Source organism: Larus michahellis, chromosome 1, assembly GCF_964199755.1.
Source record: "Larus michahellis chromosome 1, bLarMic1.1, whole genome shotgun sequence".
In the NCBI taxonomy this organism is placed as follows: Eukaryota; Metazoa; Chordata; class Aves; order Charadriiformes; family Laridae; genus Larus; species Larus michahellis.
In genome coordinates, this window is record NC_133896.1 from 91,679,001 (window position 1) to 91,701,499 (window position 22,499).

Sequence of the window (22,499 nt, forward strand, 5' to 3'; positions counted from 1 at the left end):
TGCATAGAGAAGGCCCTGAGCAAACTGTCAGGGGAAAAGTCCCCAAAATCTGGGATCTGAAGGGCAACAAGTCAGGAGGGGTTGAGGGAATACGAAACAAGGGATGTGATAAAAGGCTGTAGATTAATGACTGGCTGTGAAAAGGTGGACTGGGAGTTCCTCTTCTTCCAGCCTTTGTGACACAAGAAAAGAAAACAGATGATGAAAGCGGAAAGCTTTGAATTCAGAACTGATAAAGAGGAACCGTTTTCACACAGTGAATAAGCAGACCTGAGTACTGATTGCCAGAAGAAGTCGGAGAGTACGAGAAAACAGGTTTAAAGAGAGACCAGGCACGCATCTGAGCGATGAGAACATCCAGGCTGGTAAAAGGCAATGCTAAAAGTGTTACCTACAGGAGGAGAGAGCAACCCATTGTGTATGAGAAGAGAGAGCGAACCGCTCTCAGGCACTGAGGGAATATGATGTGGTCCTGCTGAACATTGGATTGCCCCTTAAAGCCAACCCTTCTCTATCTCTAATGATACCTCTTTGCTAACCCACCTCTTCTCTATCTCCAAAGCATCTGGCAGAGAGAGGAGACTGAGCTAGACAAATCACTCCAACCTGAAAATAATGCAGCATTATCATTTGCCTAGGAAGATGCCCAGTACCAGGCAGGACTGTCCTTTGTTATGGGGTCTCTGTTTCAGTGTCTGCCTGAAATTGCATGAGGTAGTTGAAACAGACAAATCTGCTTCGCACCTCTGCTTGCATGTCTCTTTTGTCATTTACAGTAAATGTATCATTTTTTTATCAGCATCATTTACAGTAAAACACGTGGCTAGCTGAGCAGTTAAAGAGCTGTGGAGTCCAGATGTGATCCCCGTAGTGCGCTAGTTGGGACTTTTAGGTGCTGCTCCGCTACCTGCAGTCCGAGTATCCCAGACTATATTAACTACCTGTGCACCCGTAGCTCTTGGGGGGAAGGTGAGGGCCACACAGCAAGAACGCCTCTTCGCGTGCCTGCTGAAATAACGAAAAGCTGGCCTGGTAGTGAAGCCCTCTGCTCAAGTCAAGGGAATCTCCCTTCCTAAACACTGAGAGCTTCATTTTTGTGCCACCGCCTTCTTGAGCAGACACAGCCCCGCGACCCATATGGGAGAAGCTACGCATGTGACTCTCTTTACTAGTGAGGCTTTCTTCTGGGGTGGCATGCAATGACTGTTCAAGAGCAGTACCACAGTTCTCCATGGCTGTTCGGAGAGGAGGTGAAGAGAATTCTCTAAGTGAAACCAAAACCCATTGAGGGTCGTGAGAGATGGGACCTGGTGGACTCACGTTTACATAAGTAAGTACGTCCTTAGCCAGAGGAGAGTGACAGAGCGCCCTAACATCAACTGAAGATCTATCAGGAAAATGTGAGGACTAAAGGAATAAATGAATGAATGAACAGGGGCAGACAGACAGGAGAAAGAAAAAAGACTCTGAAGCACAGCAGAAAGGAGAGACAGAACCTGTGATTCTTTCTTCTCTAGTGGCATTTAATTTCCCCTTCCCCGCTGTCAAAATGTCAGAAATGAACAGGCAACTTCAGTAAAAGAACTGAAAGAGAAAGAGAAGGCAGCAAAGTCCTTAGAAGCTGCTTCACACAGACAGAGGTACACCCGGCACCGTCAATAGGCGCGATCTTCCACAAGCACACGCAGGGGCCAGAGGGTTTTTTTGTCTGACAGATTTATTTTAGATTCTAAAAGGAGTTTCTAATAAAATAAAATGCTCGAAATGTGCAACATGTGCAGTTCTCCGTGGGGTCCCCTCTGCCACTGAATGAGCGCAAGAGCAGGGCAGTGTGGGGAGAGGGAGAAGAAAGTGGGCAGAGGGGAGAAAACACCATCGGGCGGCAGGGGCTCCAGCTGTCTCCCACGTTTAAGTGTCCTGCTAGTGAAAGGCTGTGAGAGAGGCCATGAAGGAGGGGCAAAGGGTGGCAGAGAGAAGTGGCACTGAAGCAGGCAATAGCTACTGGCTCAAATACTTCCAATAGCTCCAAAGCGTCTGTGCTGCCTGCCACCTTACTGCAGCAGTGAGTCTCGTCTTGCCCTGGTACTCAGCTTCCAGCCCCTCTGCAGGTACAGTGCTCACATGGCTTCCTGCTATGTTCATGCCATGCCTAGACCCTCCTGAGAGGTCTGCATGGTGCCCATCTCTCTGCAGCATGGCACGCAGAATTTCATCCTTCCATGCAGACCGGGCCCGGTGTCCCTGCTCCCATCAGCACTCAGTTTGCTGGATCTTCTCTTTCTGGTTCTCCTCCATCTCCTTCCTCGGCACAGTGACTGCAACCATCCCTTCCAGCGCTGGGAAGGCAGGAGGCCGTGCCTGAAAGGGAAGAAAGGGGAAATTTCAGGCATGGGAGGGAGACTGAATGAGAGAAGTCTGGGCTTCTCCCTGCCTTGGAATACATGGTCCTACTGCTTGCAACCACAAGGCTCCCATTCCCTTCTAGAGCTAGGGAAGAGCCACAGTCCCACTCTCGGAGACATGTAGCGTCTTCTGGGGAATGCCGGCGCAACACTATCCTCTGTGGTGTCATGGGCATAAGGAATAAGAAAGACAGGACATGCTTAAGCGAGAGCAAAGAATGATCTGGGCAACGGTCAGGCCATTGTCAGGTTCAACGGTATGCCAGATTTTTACAACACCTTTTCAAGGAGAATAATTAAAGACATGAAGGTTCAGGTAAAATGAGATAAGAACAAATTAAAGACAGAACCACTTTCACACACCGCTTTAACAAGCGACGTTCTAGACAATGGAAAAGAGGTAGATCTCGGAGCTCCTGATAATGGTAAAGTATATGGTGACACGCAGGCAATCGATACACTGGAAAGATGAGATTAGTAAAAGAATGGTGTGGTAGGTGTGATCTCAGCTAGGAGGAAGGGACTGGGATTTCGCTGACAGGTTTCTGCCAGGCTGTAGGGAAATGATAAGCACAGGTCTTACACGATCCGTTGTGGGATCAATCATTAATGACACCGAGAGTGTGAAAGTGCTAATGAGTTATGCAGCTGATAAAGTCGAGGAGCCTCATTTGGGAGAAAGAGGATGAAAATATCACCTGAGGCCCAGATATTTTAGGAGAATGGAGCGGTAAACTGAATGACAGAGTGAATGAAATGCAACAGCACTAACCGCACATTGGGAGGCTCAGGGAATCGGAACAGGAATTCCTAATGTGTGGGAAATAGCCCATCAGGGGATACCAGTGAGCAGCCAGTGTTCAACCAATGCAAGAAGAGCAAATGCAATCTCAGAGAATGCCAGCAGAGAGAGGGAGAGAACAAGAGAAGAGATAGTATCTTTGCTCGAGGCACCTCATCTGCACTCGCACACAGGATAAGCCCACTGGGAAGACCGCAGAGAAGGGCAGGAGGACCACCAGTGGATGGAGGACCTGTGCTGCAACAGAGGAGTTTTGCTTACTTGTCAAAGCAAGGCTGTGAGGAATGTTTTGGGACGGCAGTGAGTATCCTGTCTGGATTAGAGCTGTTTAAGCTAGCAGAGCTGGACACCCAGGTATCCTTTTTCCTGCCAGCTGAGGGTTTACAGTTATACTGTAAAGGGTTATTTTTCTGAGGTTTTAGGCCAGAAAGGGTGGTTCTGATCATCTTGTCCTGGACTTGCACAGTCTAGAGAGTCAGCCAGAAACTGTAGATCTGTGCCTTAGATTATCCTTTACCATCAGTGCTGATTAAGGGCCAATGACGAAGAACCAGTCACGAGTCTCTCGAGCGCTACCCGCAGTGTTTTTTTTAAAAAAGGCCCATCTTTCTTCTGTTCTGATGTTGCCAGTCTTCAGCCTCCAGCCACCAGGATTTACTAATAATTTGCATCAATGCTGTCACATCCCTCATCTCCAACTCAAGGCGGGTTGAAGGCACCCAGCTCTTTTGCCAGGGCAAGTTCTCCCAACCTGAGGTTGCTCTGAGCCCCTGGCCTCTTCTGCACTGGAAGGGGATTTTCACTGTGGGCCCTTTCCGAGAAGCTGAGTGGAAGGCTACTCACAAAAGAAGTGCCTCATCAGCAAAGAGAAACTCTGAAGGAGGAATTTGCCATGTAATTCATTTGCAGAGAAACTGTATAAAAACAGCAGAGAAACTATATGACTTGTTTGCACACGTTTTTTTCCAGTGGCATGCTGGGGAGCGATCAGTGCTGGCCTGGTCTTTGGGATGTGATAAAGGCAAGGCAGAGTTTTCAGAAGACAAGATACTGGAACAAATGAAGGACAGTAAGTTGCCAGAAGCAGACAGCCGAGGTGTGAGGGCTGAGCCAGCAACAGATCTGCATCGAGATTGGCATCTGGGGACCAGCAGGCATTTTTGCAGAACAGGAGACTCTGTTACATCAAAGCATCCAGATAAGGAATAAGAGAGAGGACACCTACAAAAGCCTGGACATTAACCCTCCTCTATTACAACGTGGCTTGATCTCTGCAGGAATAAACAAGAAGCTTTTCAAGGCTGGGCTGTGATTGTCTCCTAGGAGGTTTTATCCCTCCTCTCAAGTGTCTGACCTGCCCCCAGACGAATGCCACAGTTAGCCAGACCTGCTGATGCCTAGGTTACAGCTTTCACTAGATGTCCCTGACACTCTGATCTGGCTGCCCGAGTCCCATTCTTCCTCTGGCCACGGTGTCCCTGAGACATTTCACTGCTGTCTCTAGGGTACGTAGGGGAAGGTCAAATAAGTGATGTCGTACAGGAAAACTAACGGAAATGGTGTGATGGACACTTACCCTTTTTTGTAGGGCCAGAGCCAGGACACAGACCGTAAGCAGGAAGAAGAGGGTGAGCGTGAGCCCAAAAGTAACTTGCCCGCTGAAGATAGTTGGAGGGCTGGAGACTTGGGCACCTATGGGGAGGAACCACGGTTAGGAAGGAGGGGAAGGTTGATTTTACTCTGGGGGAAGGCTGGGAGTGCACAAAGAGAAGCAAACTGGAAAAGGGTTCAGGGAACTGGAAGGAGAAACAGGAGGAACTGGTGAGAGATAAGGTGGGATATCAAGAAGATGGGATCCAAGCGGTCAAAGGGGAGAAGGAAGGGGTGAGGCTGAGAGGGGAAAGGGCACCAGGACATGGAACAGGGCGAGAAGAAGGGGTGGGTTACAGATCCATGGGGGACAGTACCTGTGATCTGCAGCTCATACTGCACTGCTCCCAGTCTGCCTTCTGGGCCATATACACTGCATTCCCATGTGCCCGTATCCTTTTGTGACACTTGGGGTATTTCCAAGGTAGGACCCATCTGGGACCTATGGCCCTCAAGGTTACGGGAGATGGCCGCAGCCAGCTTGCTGTTAGTGGGGGCTGAGTCGAGGTGCTTCCACTGGAAATGTTCATGTCCCCGGGGGTGTGTGAGGCCACAGAAGAGCAGCAAACGAGACCCCTCAGAAACTGGTCCTTGGATGCTTGGGGTGACTGTAGCAAAGGAAAAAACTATCCTCAGGAAAGACTGCAGGCAGGTCCACGTCTCTTCCCTGTCCCTCCTTCTTCTAATGCACCCCTCCTTTATTACTTCCTCTAATTTATTTTCTTTGTCTTCCTCAATCTTAGGAAGAATAATCAAGTTACCTAAGAAACACCTTGTTTTCAGCAGAGTCCTGTGCAGTGCAATGCCCTGAATTACACCTTGTTTCCTGCTCGGGGGCGAGAACCTATGAGCAGGAGGAACCCACACTCACTGCACTGACATGCGTGGAGGTTTGTCTGCAAGCGGTGGGGGACCCCAGAGGCGTGATTCATCTCCCTGTCTCTCCTCTCACCTGTAAACACTGCCAAGGTCACATCCCTGCTGATTGTCTTGCTGCCAACAGAGACAGCACAGTGGTACTGTCCTGCATCTCCTGGCCCCACTGCAGGGATATGAAGCAGGAAGGTTCTGCTGCTCGAATTCTGGGAGACGCCCCGGTCTTGCAAGTGTCCTCCTGCAAGGCGGCTCCAGTGGGCTGTCACCACGTTGATCCCAAAGGCACTGGGAAGGTAGCTCAAGGTACATGGGAGATCAGCTGCAGAACCAGCTGCAGCATAGACCACAGGGTTGGTTGGGCCATCAAAACCTGAGGCAGAGAGAGAGGACAATGTGGGGTGGTGACTGGCCTGGGAAGTGAGGACAGGGTGGGAAGGTGGAGGCACTGGGGTTGGTCAGTCACATCAAAGGGAGCAACCTGGGGATGCTGGAGTAGCAATGCAGAGGCTGACCTCACCTAAAATTCGCAGGTTGTATGTGGCAGAAATGATCTCATTATCGGAGTATCTGAGTTGGCAGCGCCAGGACCCCGCATCACTCGTGGCTGGCCGGAGGATGGAGAGAGCCCCATGCAAGGAGCAGAAGGTCCCGGAGGTGGGTACTGGGCGCCCATTGTGAAACCAGCGTGTCTCCACAAGGCTGGCCCGGTGGCTAGAGTTGCAGCTCAACAGAAGTGGCTCATTTTCTACCACAGGGCTGGATGGACTGATGGTTACTGCCAGAAAAAGAAAAGAGGGGGGAGACAGGGGAAGCTGTGATCATGGGGGCACTACCAAACCATCTCTTTGTACCCCTCCTGTCCTAGCCTTGTCCCTTGGGCATCTGTCTCTCCAGAGCAGAGAGCAGACAGCAGGAAGCTGTGCGCTTTCGGGAGGCTGCTGCCTGTACTCTAACCTGCCCTGGCAAACACAGTATCCCCCCCTGTCCCACCCTTACAACCTCCCCAGACTTAAAATCGACATTCTCCAGGGTTTCCGTCTTCTCCTACCTGTGATTACCCCCAGCTCCACCTGGCAGCTCTGGACCTCCGTGTCATATGCTACTAGTGCCTCATACAGCCCGGCATCCTCGCTCCGGACCGGGTTGATTCGCAGGGAGAAATTGCCATTGCGTAAGGCAGAGTCCTGGACTGACACCCGGGGCCTCATGGGCAGCGCTGTCTTCCGGAGGCCGGAGTACCCCACCTCCAGCACCACGTGTGGCTCCTGGTGGGCGCTGGGAGCAGGAGAAGTGAGCGGCTTGTGCCAGAGGCAAAGGTGAGATCAAGAGTGGGGGGGGCAGGAAGGAGGGAATGTGGGGAAGGAGAAAGGGGGCTCAAAGTGCCTCCCACCCTTCCCAGTCCCCACAAGGACATAAATCTGGCGTACCTTCCCCCCTGCCGCTTCCACAGCACGGATGTCTTGTCAGGCAGCTGCTGCCAGCTCTTCCGGACCTTTCTGGGTCTGAGGTGGCAAGGCAGGATGGCTGAACTCCCCTCTCTGGCCCACACTTTCTGCTCCCTTCTTTCCCCTTCTGCTACTCCTGGTAGTATGTGGCCAGCTGTAAGGAGATGGAGAGTTGAGCAAAGGGTAAGACTCACGGAGCAATACCTGGCCATCTTCAGTGGGCTTAGAAGGGCACAAATTCTCCCTTCCAGACCTGTCAGGGACCAAGTAACACCCAGACCCAGCTTACCGAGCTACTTTGCCCTCCCTGATATGTTCAGCCCCTCTTACCATTGAAAGCCGGCAGGGTGAAGGTGAGGAACAGCACCAGGGACACCGGCCTCATGGTGGCATCCAGGAGAGGCGAGGGGCTGCGCCTTCCCACTTGGGTCCGTGCTTGATCAAGTCAGAAGCTTTGAGAGATCAGCAAAAATGAGGCATGGGCAAAGGAGATCTTTGAGTGGATGGACCAAGGGCGGGGTGTCAGCTGGACGTGCTTGCTCTCGTGCTCTCTCTCTCTCTCTGATCAAAGTATTTCCCTAGATGCCTTTATATTGGAGGCGGGCAGCTAATTTCCTCATATCACTAAGAATATGCGTCACGACCAAGAAACAAGTGTAAGTCTGAGGCACGTGAAGGCAGAACTGAAGCCAGTGAGAGAGGGGAGGGAGGGACCCGAGACACTGCTCTAAGCACCTTTTAGTGGAAATTCTTTGGGTCGCTGTTGTTTTTCTTACAAGTTTCGCTTCTACATAGACAGTGGAAAAAGTGTAGAAGACACTTCCCAGCAAGTGCCCTTCATGTTTTTCTTTCATCTCTTGCCTTTTTTGGTTTCATCTTTCCGCCTCTTACAGCTTCTCTCTAATTGTTTCAGGGCTTTTGAGAACATGTTGGCCTTTTTTCTGCTGTTCTTTTTTTGTTGTTTTTGTTTTGGGTTTTTTTTCCTTCTTTAATCCTTCAGATGTGCTGATTTTTCGGCTTTTTCTCATTGGTCAGTTCAAAGGCAGGAAAAGGTCTATGGTGACCTCCAATCAGGGCACATGTAACCCATCAATCCATAGCCCAGTGGCAACGTGGGACAAAGCTGAGGTGGTCTGAGGAGACAGAGAGGAGCATCCAGGAGAAGCGACCAGCACTGAGAAGAGGGGCTGTGTGCTGTGGCACTGTGAGGGGGTGCGAGGAAGGGACCCTCCTCCTCCAGCCGCAGTGGGGAAAACCCACCTGAGCTTGTGCGCTGAGGGGGGCTCATTCTAGCTCCAATGTAGCTGCTGAGCTTTTCATAGGGTTATACATTTCCATCTGCGTGCCTCATCCTGGGGCCCCTTTTGCCTCAGAGAACCCCCACTGTTGTGGCTCACACTTTCCAGCAACCCACTGGCTCTGACTCTTTTGGACTTAATCAGCCCTTCATGATGGGTGTCAGACACCTGAGCCCCTCGGTGGTGGCTTGAGGGCTGGGCTGGGGCTTTTCCTGGGGGTGAGGGAAGGGAGGTGACTCAGAGTGGCCACTTCTTCACTGTGGAGGGATCCTTGCTCGCTCTCTCGTTTTCCTCAGCTGGGTGGTTGAAGGTGGAGGATAAAAGAGAGCAAGGGGTACGCCTCGCTTCAGCAGCTCCCTGTTGTGGTGGTGGCTCTCGCCTCTTTTATCACATGTGGCTCTTCAACCTCCTGAGGAGTGGGATTGGTGTACGGGAACCTGGTGCAACCTTGTGTGCCTTGATGTCCCCAGGGGACTGCTTTGCAGACATCCTTCGTGTCCTCTGTGTTCTGCAGCCCATGGGATCGCATGAGAGAGGAAGGGAGAAGAGAAGATGGGGGAGAACTTGTGACGGTTGGCGGGAGGTGTTTTTTTTTCCTACTGTTGAAGAAAAACAGTTTGTGGTGCCCAGTCCAAGCAGAAAGCATCAACCACTCTTTCCCCTGAATCAGCACTGCGAGAATGGTGTGAGCGTGTGGGTGAACGCGCGCGAGAGAGATGGAACCGTGGTGGGGAGACACTTACAGCTCCGCAGCCCAGTGCCGTCTGCTCCCCCACCCCTGGCTTCGCCCAGAGGACACACCGAGCTCACTGCTCTCCCCCTCCACCCCGACCCGCTCCACACTCTGAGCCTCAGTGGCCGGCCACTATTCTCCTCTAGTCCCCAAAATTACCCTTAACTGAGCCCGTGCTCTAGGAAATGCTTCTTCCTTATAAGAACCGTCTGCTTTCCACGAGGTGGTCATGAGGGATGGATGGAGAGCCCAGGAAAGTGACAGGAGCTACCTGGCACCGGGGGGCTTTTGGGCCAAGGGGTTAGTTATTTTGCTGAGTGAGCATGTTGTGAAATGAAGGTTTTGACGGCACTGTTTTACTCAGCACCGGGCTATCTTTAGCAAAGACACCTGTGACGTTTCTCTCTAACGACCCATTTTAAATGCTGACTCCCTTGAATGTCATTGTCGTCATCTCCCAGAACAGGACCCTGCCACACAAATAACAGTGACCGGAGCAAGATCAGCACGGGGGCATCTTCTCAGAACTGCCTGCGTGCATCCCCCCGGCAGAGGGGCCGACAGAGACGTGTGGGAGTCTGGCAGAGCCATGGGGAACAAGGGGCAGGCTGTGACAGGAGCAGCCCAGGACGGGGTTTAGAAGAAGCCCAGCTCACTAAATACTCCTTTGTCCGTGTTAGGCATTAACGAGCTTCAGCCAGGTTCCAGACTTACCCGCAGCAGTCACCTTGCGCGCAACCTTACCACATTGCTTTTCTTGTCTCTCTTGGCATGTCTTATGGGTGCAAGCTACACTTAACAAGAAAAATAGGAATAGAAAACACTATTCTGCAGCGTCATTGAGTTAGTCTTGCTGAAGGAATTTTCCGTTGCATTTCCAGATTTCTATGATACCATGTTTTTCTGTGAGTGATTCCATTTTCATGTTCTGGTCCTTACAAGCATCAGGTCTGAAGCTAATCATAATCTACTGCTTCGTGCTGACTTTTTGAGGTGCTCTATCGTTTATTTGCAGACCTTTGACTGACCTAAGAAATTGCGCTGTGACTGGAAGGCTGGGTTATCAGCTGTGCAACTTGAGATCAGCTGGTCTGGGTGTTCCTGAGATAGGGTTCTCACCAAAAGGACCTCATTTAAAACGTCCTGACTGCTGTTTGCCCAGAGCTAAAGCAAACATAACAGGCAAAAAGAAGTTACTTACTAATAAGAGATAACTAATAACTTTGTGGCAAGGGACTGTGAACAAAAAGCAGCCACGCCTGGGGAGACAGAAGGAAAGGTCTGGCAGGGGATGTAGTGTGAGCAAAGGCTGGTTAGTACTCAACAGGCACCTGGACAGGCAATGGGGTTTCCAGGGGTGAGACTGGGATTAACTGAGTCTTCTGGCACTGACCGGGAAGCTCAGAGAGCTAAAACAGAGCTAAACTCAGCTCCAGAGGGGAAGTAACAGAGCTGCCCTTCTCTGGGTGCTAGGGACGGATGCAGTGGTTCCCAGGTCAACACCTTGTGCCTGTGGAGGAGCCAAGCAGCAGGACCCTGAACCAGAAAGAGCCGGTGGCCACCATTTACCAGGCTTTGTGTGAGATGCACAATGCGGAAATGCATCGAAATAGGCACCCCTGAGGTAGAGGGATGCAAATCAGTCTTCCCCCACAAAGGGTCATGATGATTTCTACCAAGGCACTGTCCCTGAGATCGATATGAAGTTGCTCAACTTCTCTAAGTCCAGGATGGGTACCAAATGTGCTTCCTTTCTCGTGGGAGAAAGCGGTTGCTCCAGCCTTCTGTCCCTCTGTGATGCCTGGAAGCAGCATGTTGTCTTCCCAGGGCCAGCGTACCCTGCACATCAGAGAGTGGTCTTAGAGGAGGCACCCATTTATCCAAGCTGACAGATCCCAGAAAGGGCTGAGGAGAAGAGGATTACAAAAGTGAAAGTTCACATCGCCCAGTAGATCTTGGCAAAACCAAAATGTGACTCCGCAGAAGTGCCTGGAGGAAGAAGAGTGGCTGTCTGCCTCACGTTTATTGGGAGGCTCTTTACTTTTGAAAAGGTCCTTTTTAGTGGATTTGCTGAATGGGCAATGCCTGGGACACCACAGTTCTCTGATGTGGAGCTGAGGGCAGTCTAGCGGTGGCCTGCTTCCCAGAATCCCATGGGAACACCTTTAGGAAAGCATAGCTTTACGGAGCCTTTGGACAAATCTGCAGTTTCTTTCTTTACAGTTCTAAAAGGTGAGTGACCTTTGTGTGACAATCCTGAGCAGATAGCTGAATATCCCAGAGAAACCTGAATTAGAAAGTCAGGAACAACACTGGAGGGTGCTGACTGAAGCTGTGGGCTGCATTTCTGCTAAAAAAAACCCAACCTAGTGATTTAATCACTGAAGAGAATCTGCAGCATTCATGGGCATATTTGGCAGCTAGCATCTTGTGTCTGGCCAGCATTAGCTGTAGAGGAGTGTGTAACTGTTCTCTTTCACAAGGTCTCCAGATCCCTGCTGTAGAAGAGATGGGAGGCTGCAGGATCCTCTTTGGATATCCACAACTACCTGTGGAGACAGTGATGGATACTAGTACCTTGGCCAATATTTAGTTAAGCAACATCTTTGATGCTGCAGGATGTCTTTGATGCCACAGCCTTTGTGTTTTGCAACAGAGAGGGTGAGGTGGATCAACTACAAAAAGCCATGCAGCAGGCTAGGTTACATTTTGACTCACTTCTCACTGCAGCGTTCACGCCATGCTTTTATTTCAATGGAAAAAAATGCGATAGCCTCCCAAATGTCCCAGGGCTGCAGGGAGTTTTCTCAAGAACAAAGAGGTACCCAGGAGCCCAAAGCATGCAAGGGATGGGGGAAGCATGCCAGCTGTGAGGAGAAAGCTCTCGGTTACAGTGACCTGAAACTGAGGTGAAGGAGTCAGGCACTGACCCGATGTGCCGCACGTCGCTGAGTGACTGGAGGAGTAGCAGAACGTTCCTAAAAGATTCCGTTGACTCAGGCATGGGCTGAATGCAACTGAGAAGTGCTCTGATAGGAGCTGAAACTTGGTCTGAGAGTGGAACTCCCAAAATATGGTCCGTTCTCCCAGGGGCAGTGAGAGAGAGAGGGTCTGATCATCTTCAGGGTTCCTGGGCCCTAGAGGGCTGGAAGATCCAGTGCCAACAGTGGAGCTGGATGACAGAAAACTGCTGGACATTGGGGTAGTCCAGAAAGCAGGTGAGGACTGGCAGAAATGGCCAGAAAACAAGACCTCTGAAAGAGCTGTCAGCACCAAGACTGGTGGTAAGTGCGGTGTCAGGACAGGCTGGGAGGATGACCCGGGACATGTAGTGAAACAAAGGCACCCAGATTTCCCCAATGGATTACACACAAGCCCCTTCTTAGGTGTGGCTTCTTCATTTGGCCAGTCTCTTGCCAGTTTTGCAGGGAGACCCTACGACTGCCTTTCCTGAGAGCTGTTTTGGCCTGGGAGGTCTGTTCTGGAGAACAGATGTGAGTTGTGTCTGCGGGTGTGAGACCTGCCAGCAGCTGATCTGCTGGGGGAGATATCAATGGTCTCCTGTGTGCCAAGAGAGAGGTAGACTGATCCAGATATGCCAGGCTTGGATCCCCGTTGCTGCTGTTGCCCTGAACTGACAACACAGCAAGCATCCCCTCAAAGAAAAACTGCCGCAGAAGGATGTGCCTTCTGTTCATGGGGCTCGAAACCTCTCTATGTCTTACTCTTGGCAGCAGCATGGGTCTCGCTGACACAGAAGCGGCACCTTGGACATGTTTCAGATGCTGGGGGCTGAGCACTGCACAGGGCACAGAGGGGTCTGGCTCTAGGCTCAGTCGCATGTGTCCTGAGGAGCTGTGAAAAAGCGGATCTGGTCCCTGCGCTGTGTTTTCACGGTGCGTCATGGCAGGAGAACATGAGTCTGTAGCTTATGGTACACTGGAGCTCTGGAGACTACAGGCAAATACCTTATTAATAATGAAGAATATGTAATTTCTTTTCTAGTGGGAAAGCTAGCTATAAAAAAGTTGAGGGTAACTAAAGGAGCATGTGATGCTATGAGAAATCATTTGCAGAAGAATACAATCCCCGGGAAGGTTCATGTGGACGATGGCACAGCAAGGAAGGGGACAGTGGTGCTCCAGAATACTCCTGAAGAGAATAAAGTCTCTGATTTGGTGATCCCCAACCGCTTTGCTTTGAACAAAAATTGCTAGGGAGGGAGATGGTGCATTTTTAAACTGAAAGGGCTCATTGTAAATCAAAAGGGATTTATTTCTTTATAGTTTAGTTTTCAGCTGAATCAATTCTCTGATGCCCATCAGTGTTGACAAAAGAGAGGCAGCAGGAGAGATGAAAGGGAAGATGGGATTGCCCCTTTCTGCAGCACTATGCATTTATGCTGGATTAACGCAATTGTGTGACAGACTGAAATTCAGAGTGTGGTGGCAGCTGAGCTGTTTTTTCCATTTCTTCTCCATTTGGCACCTCATGGCAGGTGGCAGCCTGCATCATTTTGTAAGATAGCTTCTACAGCCCCACTAAGAAAAAACACAAAATCAAATAAACCCCCCTGCTAGTCACTGCATCACAGGAAGATACATGTGAGAAGGGACCTCTGGGGTGGCCACTCCATCCCTCTGATCCCAGCAGGGTGACTCTCAAACTAGACTGGGTTGCTCAGGACCTGGCCCAGGCACATCCTGAACACCTCCAATTGTGGAACTTCTCCAGCCTCTCCAAAAACCCGTTCCACTGCTGCAATACACTCACAGGAGAGGTTTTCCTTGTGTCTCATGGGAAGTTCATGTGTTGCAACCTGTGCTCCTTGTCTCTTGCCTTTTCTCTGTGCCCCCATGAGAAAAGTCTGGCTCTGTCTTCTCTCTAACCTCCTTTGGACAGTAGCAGACAGCAGTTAGCTCCCCCCCTTCTTCAGGCTGAACAAATGCCCCTTGTCACGTGCCATGTCATCCACCCCAAAGCCATCTTAGGGCCCTTCCCTGGACTTGCTCCAGCATGCCAACATCCCACAGTGTTGCAGACATGGTTTCTCACGTGCCATGAAGACAGGACTAATCACTGCTTGCTATGTTCTTGCTAATGAAGCCCAGCTTTTGGCTAGTGAAGAGACCTCGCTGATTCTGGAGGTACCTCCCATTCTCACCACGCTGGAAGATGACCGGCTGTCCTTATGGCACATACAACAGGCTTTGTTGGTATAAGGACTGATTGTTATTTACCCTTGAAGGAGGCTGAGATCAAAGAGGTGGAACTATACTTCTGGTTAAGGGGGCTTTAAAATTCCCAAGAAGGGTTCAGACCTCCTGTGTCACAATGAGGGCTGGGAGAGATCTGGGTTCCCAAGATGGAGGGACAACAAACTAAATATTAGGAAGTTCTGGCAGGAGTTGATCACTAGGATGCAATTAAGACCACAGAGGGAAAACATGAGTTTAAGCTCGATTGGTTTTTTTTGTTTAGTACCATTTATAATTTTTTCTAGTTCTAAGAAGTTTCTGTTTGCAGCTGTCAGGTCCCGTTCTCGAGGAGGGAAAGAAGTCACGCTGAGCAGCGTTCTCTCCACTGTAACAGGCTTCTCTACCAGGTTTTTCCCAGAAAGCCACAAAAGACCAAAGGACCCTCTCTAGCTGTACAGTGTGCGTGAGAGTAGAAGATAAAGCAGCTAATGCTTTTGTGTCCTGTGTAAATACTTCAGACCCTTCGCTGATGAGCTGAAAGCATCCTAGAAACTCAGACTCTGTGAGCTTCCAGTGCTAGGCTGCCACATGACTTGTTCAACATCCAACTGCTTTCTGATGTCCATGGCTATCTTACGCTGCCAAAATGTGGTTAGGAGGGCTTCACAGCTCTGCAGGTGCGACTGTCTCTCCTGGCATGGTGCAGACTTCATATTTGGCAAGGTTAACGGGAAGGAACCGCCTTCTAAGACCTCTGGTAAAATCACACTTAGAATTAAAACATAAGGTTATATGTTGAGGAACACAGTATGTGGATCACACTTCCAGAACAGAATACAGTATCCTAGGAAGAAAAGACTCCAGGGAGTGAGATACATGATAGCATGCTGTATAAAATGGGATCTCAAAGAGCGAACAGATTGTGTTACCTCTGTTTACAGCACAAGTTACTGGAATGTGTCCATGATTCAAAAAAAGGATGTGGAAAAATGGAAAAGGATTTAGAAGAGTGGTACAAAAAAAAAATAAATTACTTGGGGCCTGGAGATCTTGCTTTTGAATGTACAGAACTTGAGGTGTTTGACATATTTTACCTAATCCGAAGGAAACAGTGGTGAGCTCAGGCAGCAACTTTACTGCAAAAAAAAGGAAATTAATTTTATGTGTCACAATCACGAAGACAGTAGAATTATTGTTAGAGGATGTTGTGGAGACCAGGAGTATAAATTAGGTAATTTGTGGAGGATCAGTTCCTCACTGGCTTTTGAATTTGATGGCCTGGGCATGCCTGCCAGCTTGGGATATCCTGAGCTCTTGTTTACAGGAAGCTTCTATAGGATGCTCTGTCTCTCAGTGTCTTTCTTTAGGGATCTTGTATCAGCCATAGCAGAGGACTAGGCTAGAGAGACCACCGCTACAACCATTTCTATGCTTCTACATTCACAATCTGTCCTTGATATTTTCTCCCCATGAGGAGAAGATGTGAAATAGGGGCAGGTTCTCTACTCCAGCAGAGGAGCATAAGGATGACCAGTGGCTTGAAATTAAACCCAAAATCTGGCTGGAAACAAGGTACATGTTTTTCACAGCAAGGCTCTGACATGGGAAGAACTCCTGTGGTGGCTTCTTCACCACCTGCAGACCGTTGACATGAAAAATGGTCAATGGCATGCTCTTGCTCTGCCCCAGGATGTGGGGCTCTCTGCAGGAATGAGGAAGCCAAGCCAGCTTCTCACCATCATGAGAATAAAACACCATCTATTCATATTTCCCCTGGCTTTTCCCTTACTCGCAGCCCTGGCTGGAGGGCTTCCCTAAGAGTGTAAGTGGGCCCTTTTTGAGACTCATAGAAAAAAAGCCAGCTGGTCTTGCTCTGCAAGAAAACTCCAGCGTGGGGCTGGGAAACAGCCGAGGAGCACGGCTGCTGAGCTGAGGCACGTAACCCACAGGGAAAAGGAAGGAAAAGGCTCCCGGACTCAAATGAACTGAGTTGGTGGTGGCGGCATGTGGGTGTGGGGACTTTCCCCCGAGTTGAGCAGGGACCTGTTGTTTTTTCCCTAGTTACAGGTGGTCAGAGGGCTCACTTGTTCCAGACTTGAAGGAGATACAGGGGTTTCTCTTCTTTTCATGCTTTTTTTAATTTTATTTTTTTTTACTATCATTTTCTTCTCTGTGTTGCTTGTTAAGTCAAAATAAAAGTCACTCTGAAAGACTGGTAACCTCAAGGGTTCTGTGTGCCCCCTGCCTGAACTGTAAGACCTGATCAGCTTGTGTAGAGGAGGAAATACAGACAAAATGGTCCAGTCTTGAGCCAAGGTAAAGTTTAGAAGCCATAATAATGGAAAAGGATGCTACAGTCAAAATACTGGCCCAAGAGTAGCTATTCAAAAGAAAAAAACAAACAACCAAACAAACCAAAACAAAAAAAAAAAAACAACACAAAACTGAGACTAAGTGCGTTTCCTGCCCTGGTCTATGAAAAACAAACGTTTGAGGTAGAAATAAAAAAAAGAGGGAACTCCTCAAAGTGAAGGGGCATACTCATTGAAGGGTCAGAAGATGACCTGGAAACCTTCCCAGGTGCCTGAGGGTGGGATTCCGTGGCCCTTCATGGGGCTGTAAGCCAGACCAATGTAAACATTAGGTTTAAAAGCAGGAGGAGAGGAAAACGTGAATGTGTAATTAGAATGGGGAATAACTCAAATGGCTTCCGTGGCCGGTTCCTACGGGCACAACTGAGTGGACGAGAAACTGCTGAAGAGTGGAAAGGACAGAAAACCTTTAAAATGCCATTGCTGTCACATAGAATTACGTTCTGAATGGCCGGCTGATGTCTGTAAATGGCTCTGGGAGAAGTGGGCTATCCAAGCAGCATCCTAAACCCAGCTCACAGTGCAGCACTGACAGATTTTAAGATACTCGGGACAGTTGCTATGGTTGCTTGGGGACTTCTGGACCTGCCTTGGACTCTCGAGGCAAAGGACCGTTTCTCCTGGAAGCCAGAGAGCAACCTGTGCGTGCTCAAATCACCCTGTGGACACCCAGCCAAGACAAATCTGATGCTGATTGACCACGCCAGGCACTTCTCATTTCTCCAGGTTTGAGTTAGGCTTCTTATAACACCGGCGGTGTGATGACAGCCATTCCTGGTTCCTCCACTCTAAGCGACAGCTCACAGCGTGCTCTGTGCCAGGCATTTTGGGTATGTGGAAACTCGGATGGCGACTGCTCGCAGTCTTTCAGTCAAGTGTTTGCAGGCATGTCACGTTTGGTGCCACCAGGGGGCCCTTTAGGCAAGAAAGCCGTAGATCTATGCTTGAAGGACTCCAGCGATTCCTCTGCCACTAATAAATCCATTCGAGAGGATCAAGACAAGCAATGTAAGGTGCATCCTCCAAGCTGAAAGAGGTATCAGTTTGAGGTACATCTGGTTGTACTGCCTGTTCTCCCAGAGTGGTGCTCTTTTGCAGAACAAGCAGAGGTCTTGCAAGAAGAGACTGGGGCTTAGCCTTTGTGTCCCAAGTTAAGCAGAAGGAGCGGGTCCTGCTGGAGGTCCCCTTGTAGCCTTCAGTGGTGAGAGCCTGTACAGAGCTGAGATGTTCTACAGTATAGCAACTGGGACACCGCAGGTGTCACCACTGCATCCCAATTCAATGACAGCAGTCTTCCTTCTTGTCTGCGGTCTGGGATCTCATCAGCTATCTGTAGGCTTTTCACTCTTGGAAGTAAAAGCAAAAGCAACACTGGGGAATACTGGAAACACCTATAGGAATCTGATCTGGAAGCTCTTTAAAACAGGGAAACTGAGTTGGGACAGGATCCTCTCCCAACAAGAAACTACAGTCAACACAGCACACTGTTAGCAGTGCTCTACAAGAATGTTTATTTCTATAGCTAGGAAAACGGATTCACAGACCCTGAAGCAGTCTGTATTTTCTTTAGTTATGAGCAAAACCTCATGACTCATCTGAATTACAATGTTGGCTTTTCCAAACTTCTTTACTGAATCTTCTGTGAAATTTACCTTGTGAAGAACTGGCAAATTCCCAGCTCAAAACTGGGTCCGTATCTACCATGCTGCTATGCTGGAAGCTCAGGAGGTTTTTTGGAGCCATATCTGACAGCCTCCGCTGTTTTCAAGACTGGATCTGACATAGGAAAAAAATTTAGAAGTACCATGTAAGAAACTGTCCTTCACATAAGCAAACAGCAACTAGCTGGAAGTTTTCAGATGGGATTTCTGGTGTGCTTATGGGTGAGTCTAACAGAGCACTACCCAAGTTCACACTGTGGAGTCCTGTCCAGCAAAGACCTTTTCGTGAAGTCATTTGGACGTGCAACAACAGAAAAGCTGCTGAAGGATGCTTCAGGTAAGGGTCTTTGAAAGTTTTCATTACAAATTATGCAGCCTAATAAATGCAGCCTAAAATGATGGATGACCTGCTGTAAGACCTGGGAAAGTCTAAGACATGACTCCACCTGAGCTGCCAGAGAGGTATTGGCATTCATACGTAATCACAGAGCTCTGGAAGCTGACTATTTTTGCTATACCTTACAGCCTTTACTGGGTTTAGGATCTTTCATCTTGGATGCATGACGCTCCGGTAACATTTCAGACCTAGGGACAAGATTCTTCATTGTGGGACATGTGGCCAAACACCCTGATGACGTTATGACACCACTTCATGGATTAAGTGACTAAATTGAAAATAAAGCATCTTGAACCCCACTAGGACATTGGAAATGTTCAACTGGGCTTTTTGAGACAAAGTGTTTAAGATACATGGCAGAGAATAGGGACAACAAATGTCAGCATAAAAACCACCGGAGATCTGTAGAATGTGAGGTTCCTACAACCCCCCAGTGACAAGCAGCATCAGCTAGATATCACCCACAGCATATATATGGGTCACCTGCTTTACTGTCCTCTTCAATGGGCAATTTGCAACAAGTCACCTAGTCATCTGCCGTAGCCTGCCTGCACAGGTACACCTGACAAGGTGAAGCTTGGCTGCTCTGATGTTCCAGTTCTCTGAGGCTCAGCTAAGGAACTGCTGTTGTGCACAGATACTTCCAGCTGGGACTCAGGCTTCCTGAACAGCCTGAGATGGGAAAGCATTCCCTTCTGCGTCTGATAGAAAGTGCCTCCCACAAAAGCGAAGCTGCATCTGATGGTGCCACGCTTGGTCCATAAGCCATCTTGTGTGGCTGAGACCCTTGAATGCTAACACCTTTGGTCTCTTCTCACCCCTGTGAATGTCCATGTTTTGCTTGAACTGTAAGAGCTCACCAGGAAACTAACCCCAAACTCACCCACCGATAATACCAGCGCTCCAGTCCTGTCCATCTGCGATATGTCCCCAGTCTGAGCCCACACATGTAAACACAGACTTCTTCCCCGAGAAAACACACAGACTGGATCAGCCATGAGCGTGTCTGCCTTTGACTCCGCTCTTGAAATAAGGGAGAGAGGTGGGAGGGAAAAGTACACGGGCTTCTTAAGGATCTGGGAAGGCAAGTTGTTTCAGTTTCCCATATGGCGTATGGGAAGCAGCTGAGCAATGTATCTCCTAACCAGAGGGCCTAGAGAAACCCCGGATCACAGAGGAAGGGGTGGGAGAGAGAAGTAATTAGTCTTCGTTACTTTTTTTAAGCTAGTACAACAGGGTGATTATGGACTTTCCTGAAGCAAGAAGGGGTTTCCTCCTAGACCAGCAGCAGCTGGAGGGCTCACTTTTTCCAGGTCTGAAGGAGGGTTCACGATTCTGCCCCTGCGATGGTTTTGATTACACTGATCTTGTTTCATTTATGGGCTTAAAAATGGTGTGAAAGACCAAAGAGTCTGGGCGGAGGGGATCATTTGCCTAAGGGAGAAATGAGGAGGTCACAGTTATAAAACGCAAAGAGCATTAGCTTCTGGGCTCAGCACTTCAAAATACCTTCAGACTCAGTTCAGACTTTCCATGGCTGCCCTCTACCTCTTCATATATCGCAGAAAGATGTGGGTGGGAAGGGACCCACTCTAGCCCAACCCCCTCGGTTGCAGCAGAGCTGTCTCCAAAGCTAGCTGAGGTTGCTCTGCTTAACCAGAAGCGTTAACTTGTTTTATTCAATCAACATGGAGTTCAGCTGCCTCTTTTCATGCTTGTCGTCTGCTGCTCACCACTGCAGCCAGAGCTGTCCTCTTCAGGAGGCTGTGCCTGTACGGTCACCCAACAAGGAGCATCTTGCATCCCACCAGTGCTATCCTGGCAGCCTTGGCGCCCCCCGGCACAGCCTTCAGGTGGTGAGCTCACTGCCCTGGCGTGTCCAGGTCCCAGTCGTCTGGTGATCCCTGCCAGGGAGCCGGGGGTCACTCACTCATCCGAGGTAGGAGAGGGACCTAGCTACCAGCTGGTAGGCAGCTCTACCTGCTCTCTGCACTGGTGTCTGCGTTTGCTTTTCTAAACCACACAAAAGGGCTGTCGCAAGCAGACATTGTCAGTCTAGAGGGAAGCCTAGCAGAACCTGCGAGAGCATGACTGTGCCACCTCCACAACTCTCTCAAAGCAAGCAGCGCCAGAGGACAAGAAAGATGGAAATCTCTGGTGCCACTCTGTTGGTAGGACCAGAGCTGCTAGAAGCTTGGAGCAGGTGCCATCAGAAGCCAGGAAGGGACCGTGAGCACCAGACATCTCCTTGACAGCTCTAGCAACGCTGTGATTGGAGCAAGCGAGTTGCTCAGGAAAGGTCTCCTGACAACAAAACCTCTCTCAGGTGAAACCACTGAGGACTTTGTTGTGGGCTTATTGAAAACCAAGGTTCGGCCTACAGTCACACTTGACCCAGTGGTAAGACCTGATCAAAAGACGGTTAGGTCCGGCCAGTACACGCTTCTGTGCAGACAGTCTCCTGCAGTTTAATCCCAGCATGCATTAACTTTCAGTGTAACTTTTGGCAAAACTGATAGCCTTGAGGGAGTTCTGCCCCCAGCCAATGAGGTTAACCGATGGTCATAGGAATTAAATTAGATGAGTGGGGCATTAGCACAGAGCCCAGAAGGGGAATAAGGCCCCTCGATGGTATCATTACTTCTGAGGAATCACCGATGAAGACAAACTTTGTTCTTGCCTTGATGACACCAGCACCACACCATTGATCTCACAGTGGAAGAATTAGGCAGAATGATGAAAAGCATCTTCAAGTTTGGATGCAAATCAAGCACATGGCCAGGCTTGAGATACAGTGTGGTGCAGAACCATGGATACAGCCTCAACTTTTTCTGGAAATATATGCAACTTCTTGGCTGTGATCACCTTGCCAGCTAAAATACCACCAGATACAGCAGGGATCTTTGCAGGTCTAAGGAAAGGAAAAGAAACTGCAATTTTCTGTTATCTGTAGCCTCACCTCAAGGCAATGATGATGTTTCCCACAGGTCCACTGAGATGAAAAATGCCAAAGCATATATTCTTCTACCTATTTCTATAAACTATAGCTATATCTTCTAACTATACATAGACGATGACAAAGGTGTTCGATAAAAATGAATAAGATGGAAAGAACTGGTAGAAGCAGTGGAGTCAAGGGGTCCACAGAGACACGGGGAACCTGGCTGGGAGCCCTTTGTCGCTTCCCTCTGTCCTGCAGTGTTTTCCTCAGGGGAAATGAGGGGTGGCTGCTCACATTGCTCGTGCTGGCCTAACAATTGGGTGCTGCCTCACTTCCTTTTGGATGACCAGCTGGATAGAGCCAGAGGTGCTGGTGTTGCATCCACACAGGAAGCAGAGATGGGAGTTATCTCTCCACAAGTTTCTCAATGGCGAGTACGTTCTTCATTCCGCATAGTCAGTCACTGCTGCAGTGGTGGGGAAGAAGCGCGGAAACTGTAATCAGCCTCTGCAGAGATTGTATCATCCGCTAATAATTTATCTTCGGTAACCAAACAGTAAAAGGTGACTGGTCAGCAGAAAGTTTGGGGAGTCCTGAGAGGACTTGCTCCAGTATGAAAGTGTCTTGAACAGGGACTAGAATTCACCTTTTTTTTTTTTTTTTTTTTAATGGAGCAATAGTAGGAAAACCACAAAATTGCAAAAGCGGCCAGTTAGATTACACA

The 22,499-nt window shown here is 49.3% G+C and overlaps 1 protein-coding gene across 1 annotated transcript; it reads right to left on the reverse strand.

The window, feature by feature from the left end:
* Positions 1–1,706: 1,706 nt before the first annotated feature.
* Positions 1,707–7,738, reverse strand: LAG3 (lymphocyte activating 3). The gene is made up of 8 exons (XM_074572802.1): positions 7,506–7,738; positions 7,158–7,329; positions 6,779–7,005; positions 6,248–6,505; positions 5,807–6,100; positions 5,172–5,462; positions 4,781–4,896; positions 1,707–2,358 (listed from the first exon to the last, which is right to left on the reverse strand). Exons 1-8 carry the CDS (start codon positions 7,558–7,560, stop codon positions 2,251–2,253), a joined length of 1,521 nt encoding a protein of 506 aa, XP_074428903.1. The 5' UTR covers positions 7,561–7,738; the 3' UTR covers positions 1,707–2,250.
* Between the last annotated feature and the right edge of the window lie 14,761 nt (positions 7,739–22,499).

Bases quoted from the DNA above. Each gene is read 5' to 3' on its own strand.
- LAG3 (XM_074572802.1), bottom strand. From the start codon at position 7,560: ATGAGGCCGGTGTCCCTGGTGCTGTTCCTCACCTTCACCCTGCCGGCT. The intron at 7,006-7,157 runs GTACGCCAGATT...TCCTGCTCCCAG, and splicing joins TGGAAGCGGCAGGGGGGAAG to CGCCCACCAGGAGCCACACG. The intron at 6,101-6,247 runs GTGAGGTCAGCC...TCTCTGCCTCAG, and splicing joins ATACAACCTGCGAATTTTAG to GTTTTGATGGCCCAACCAAC.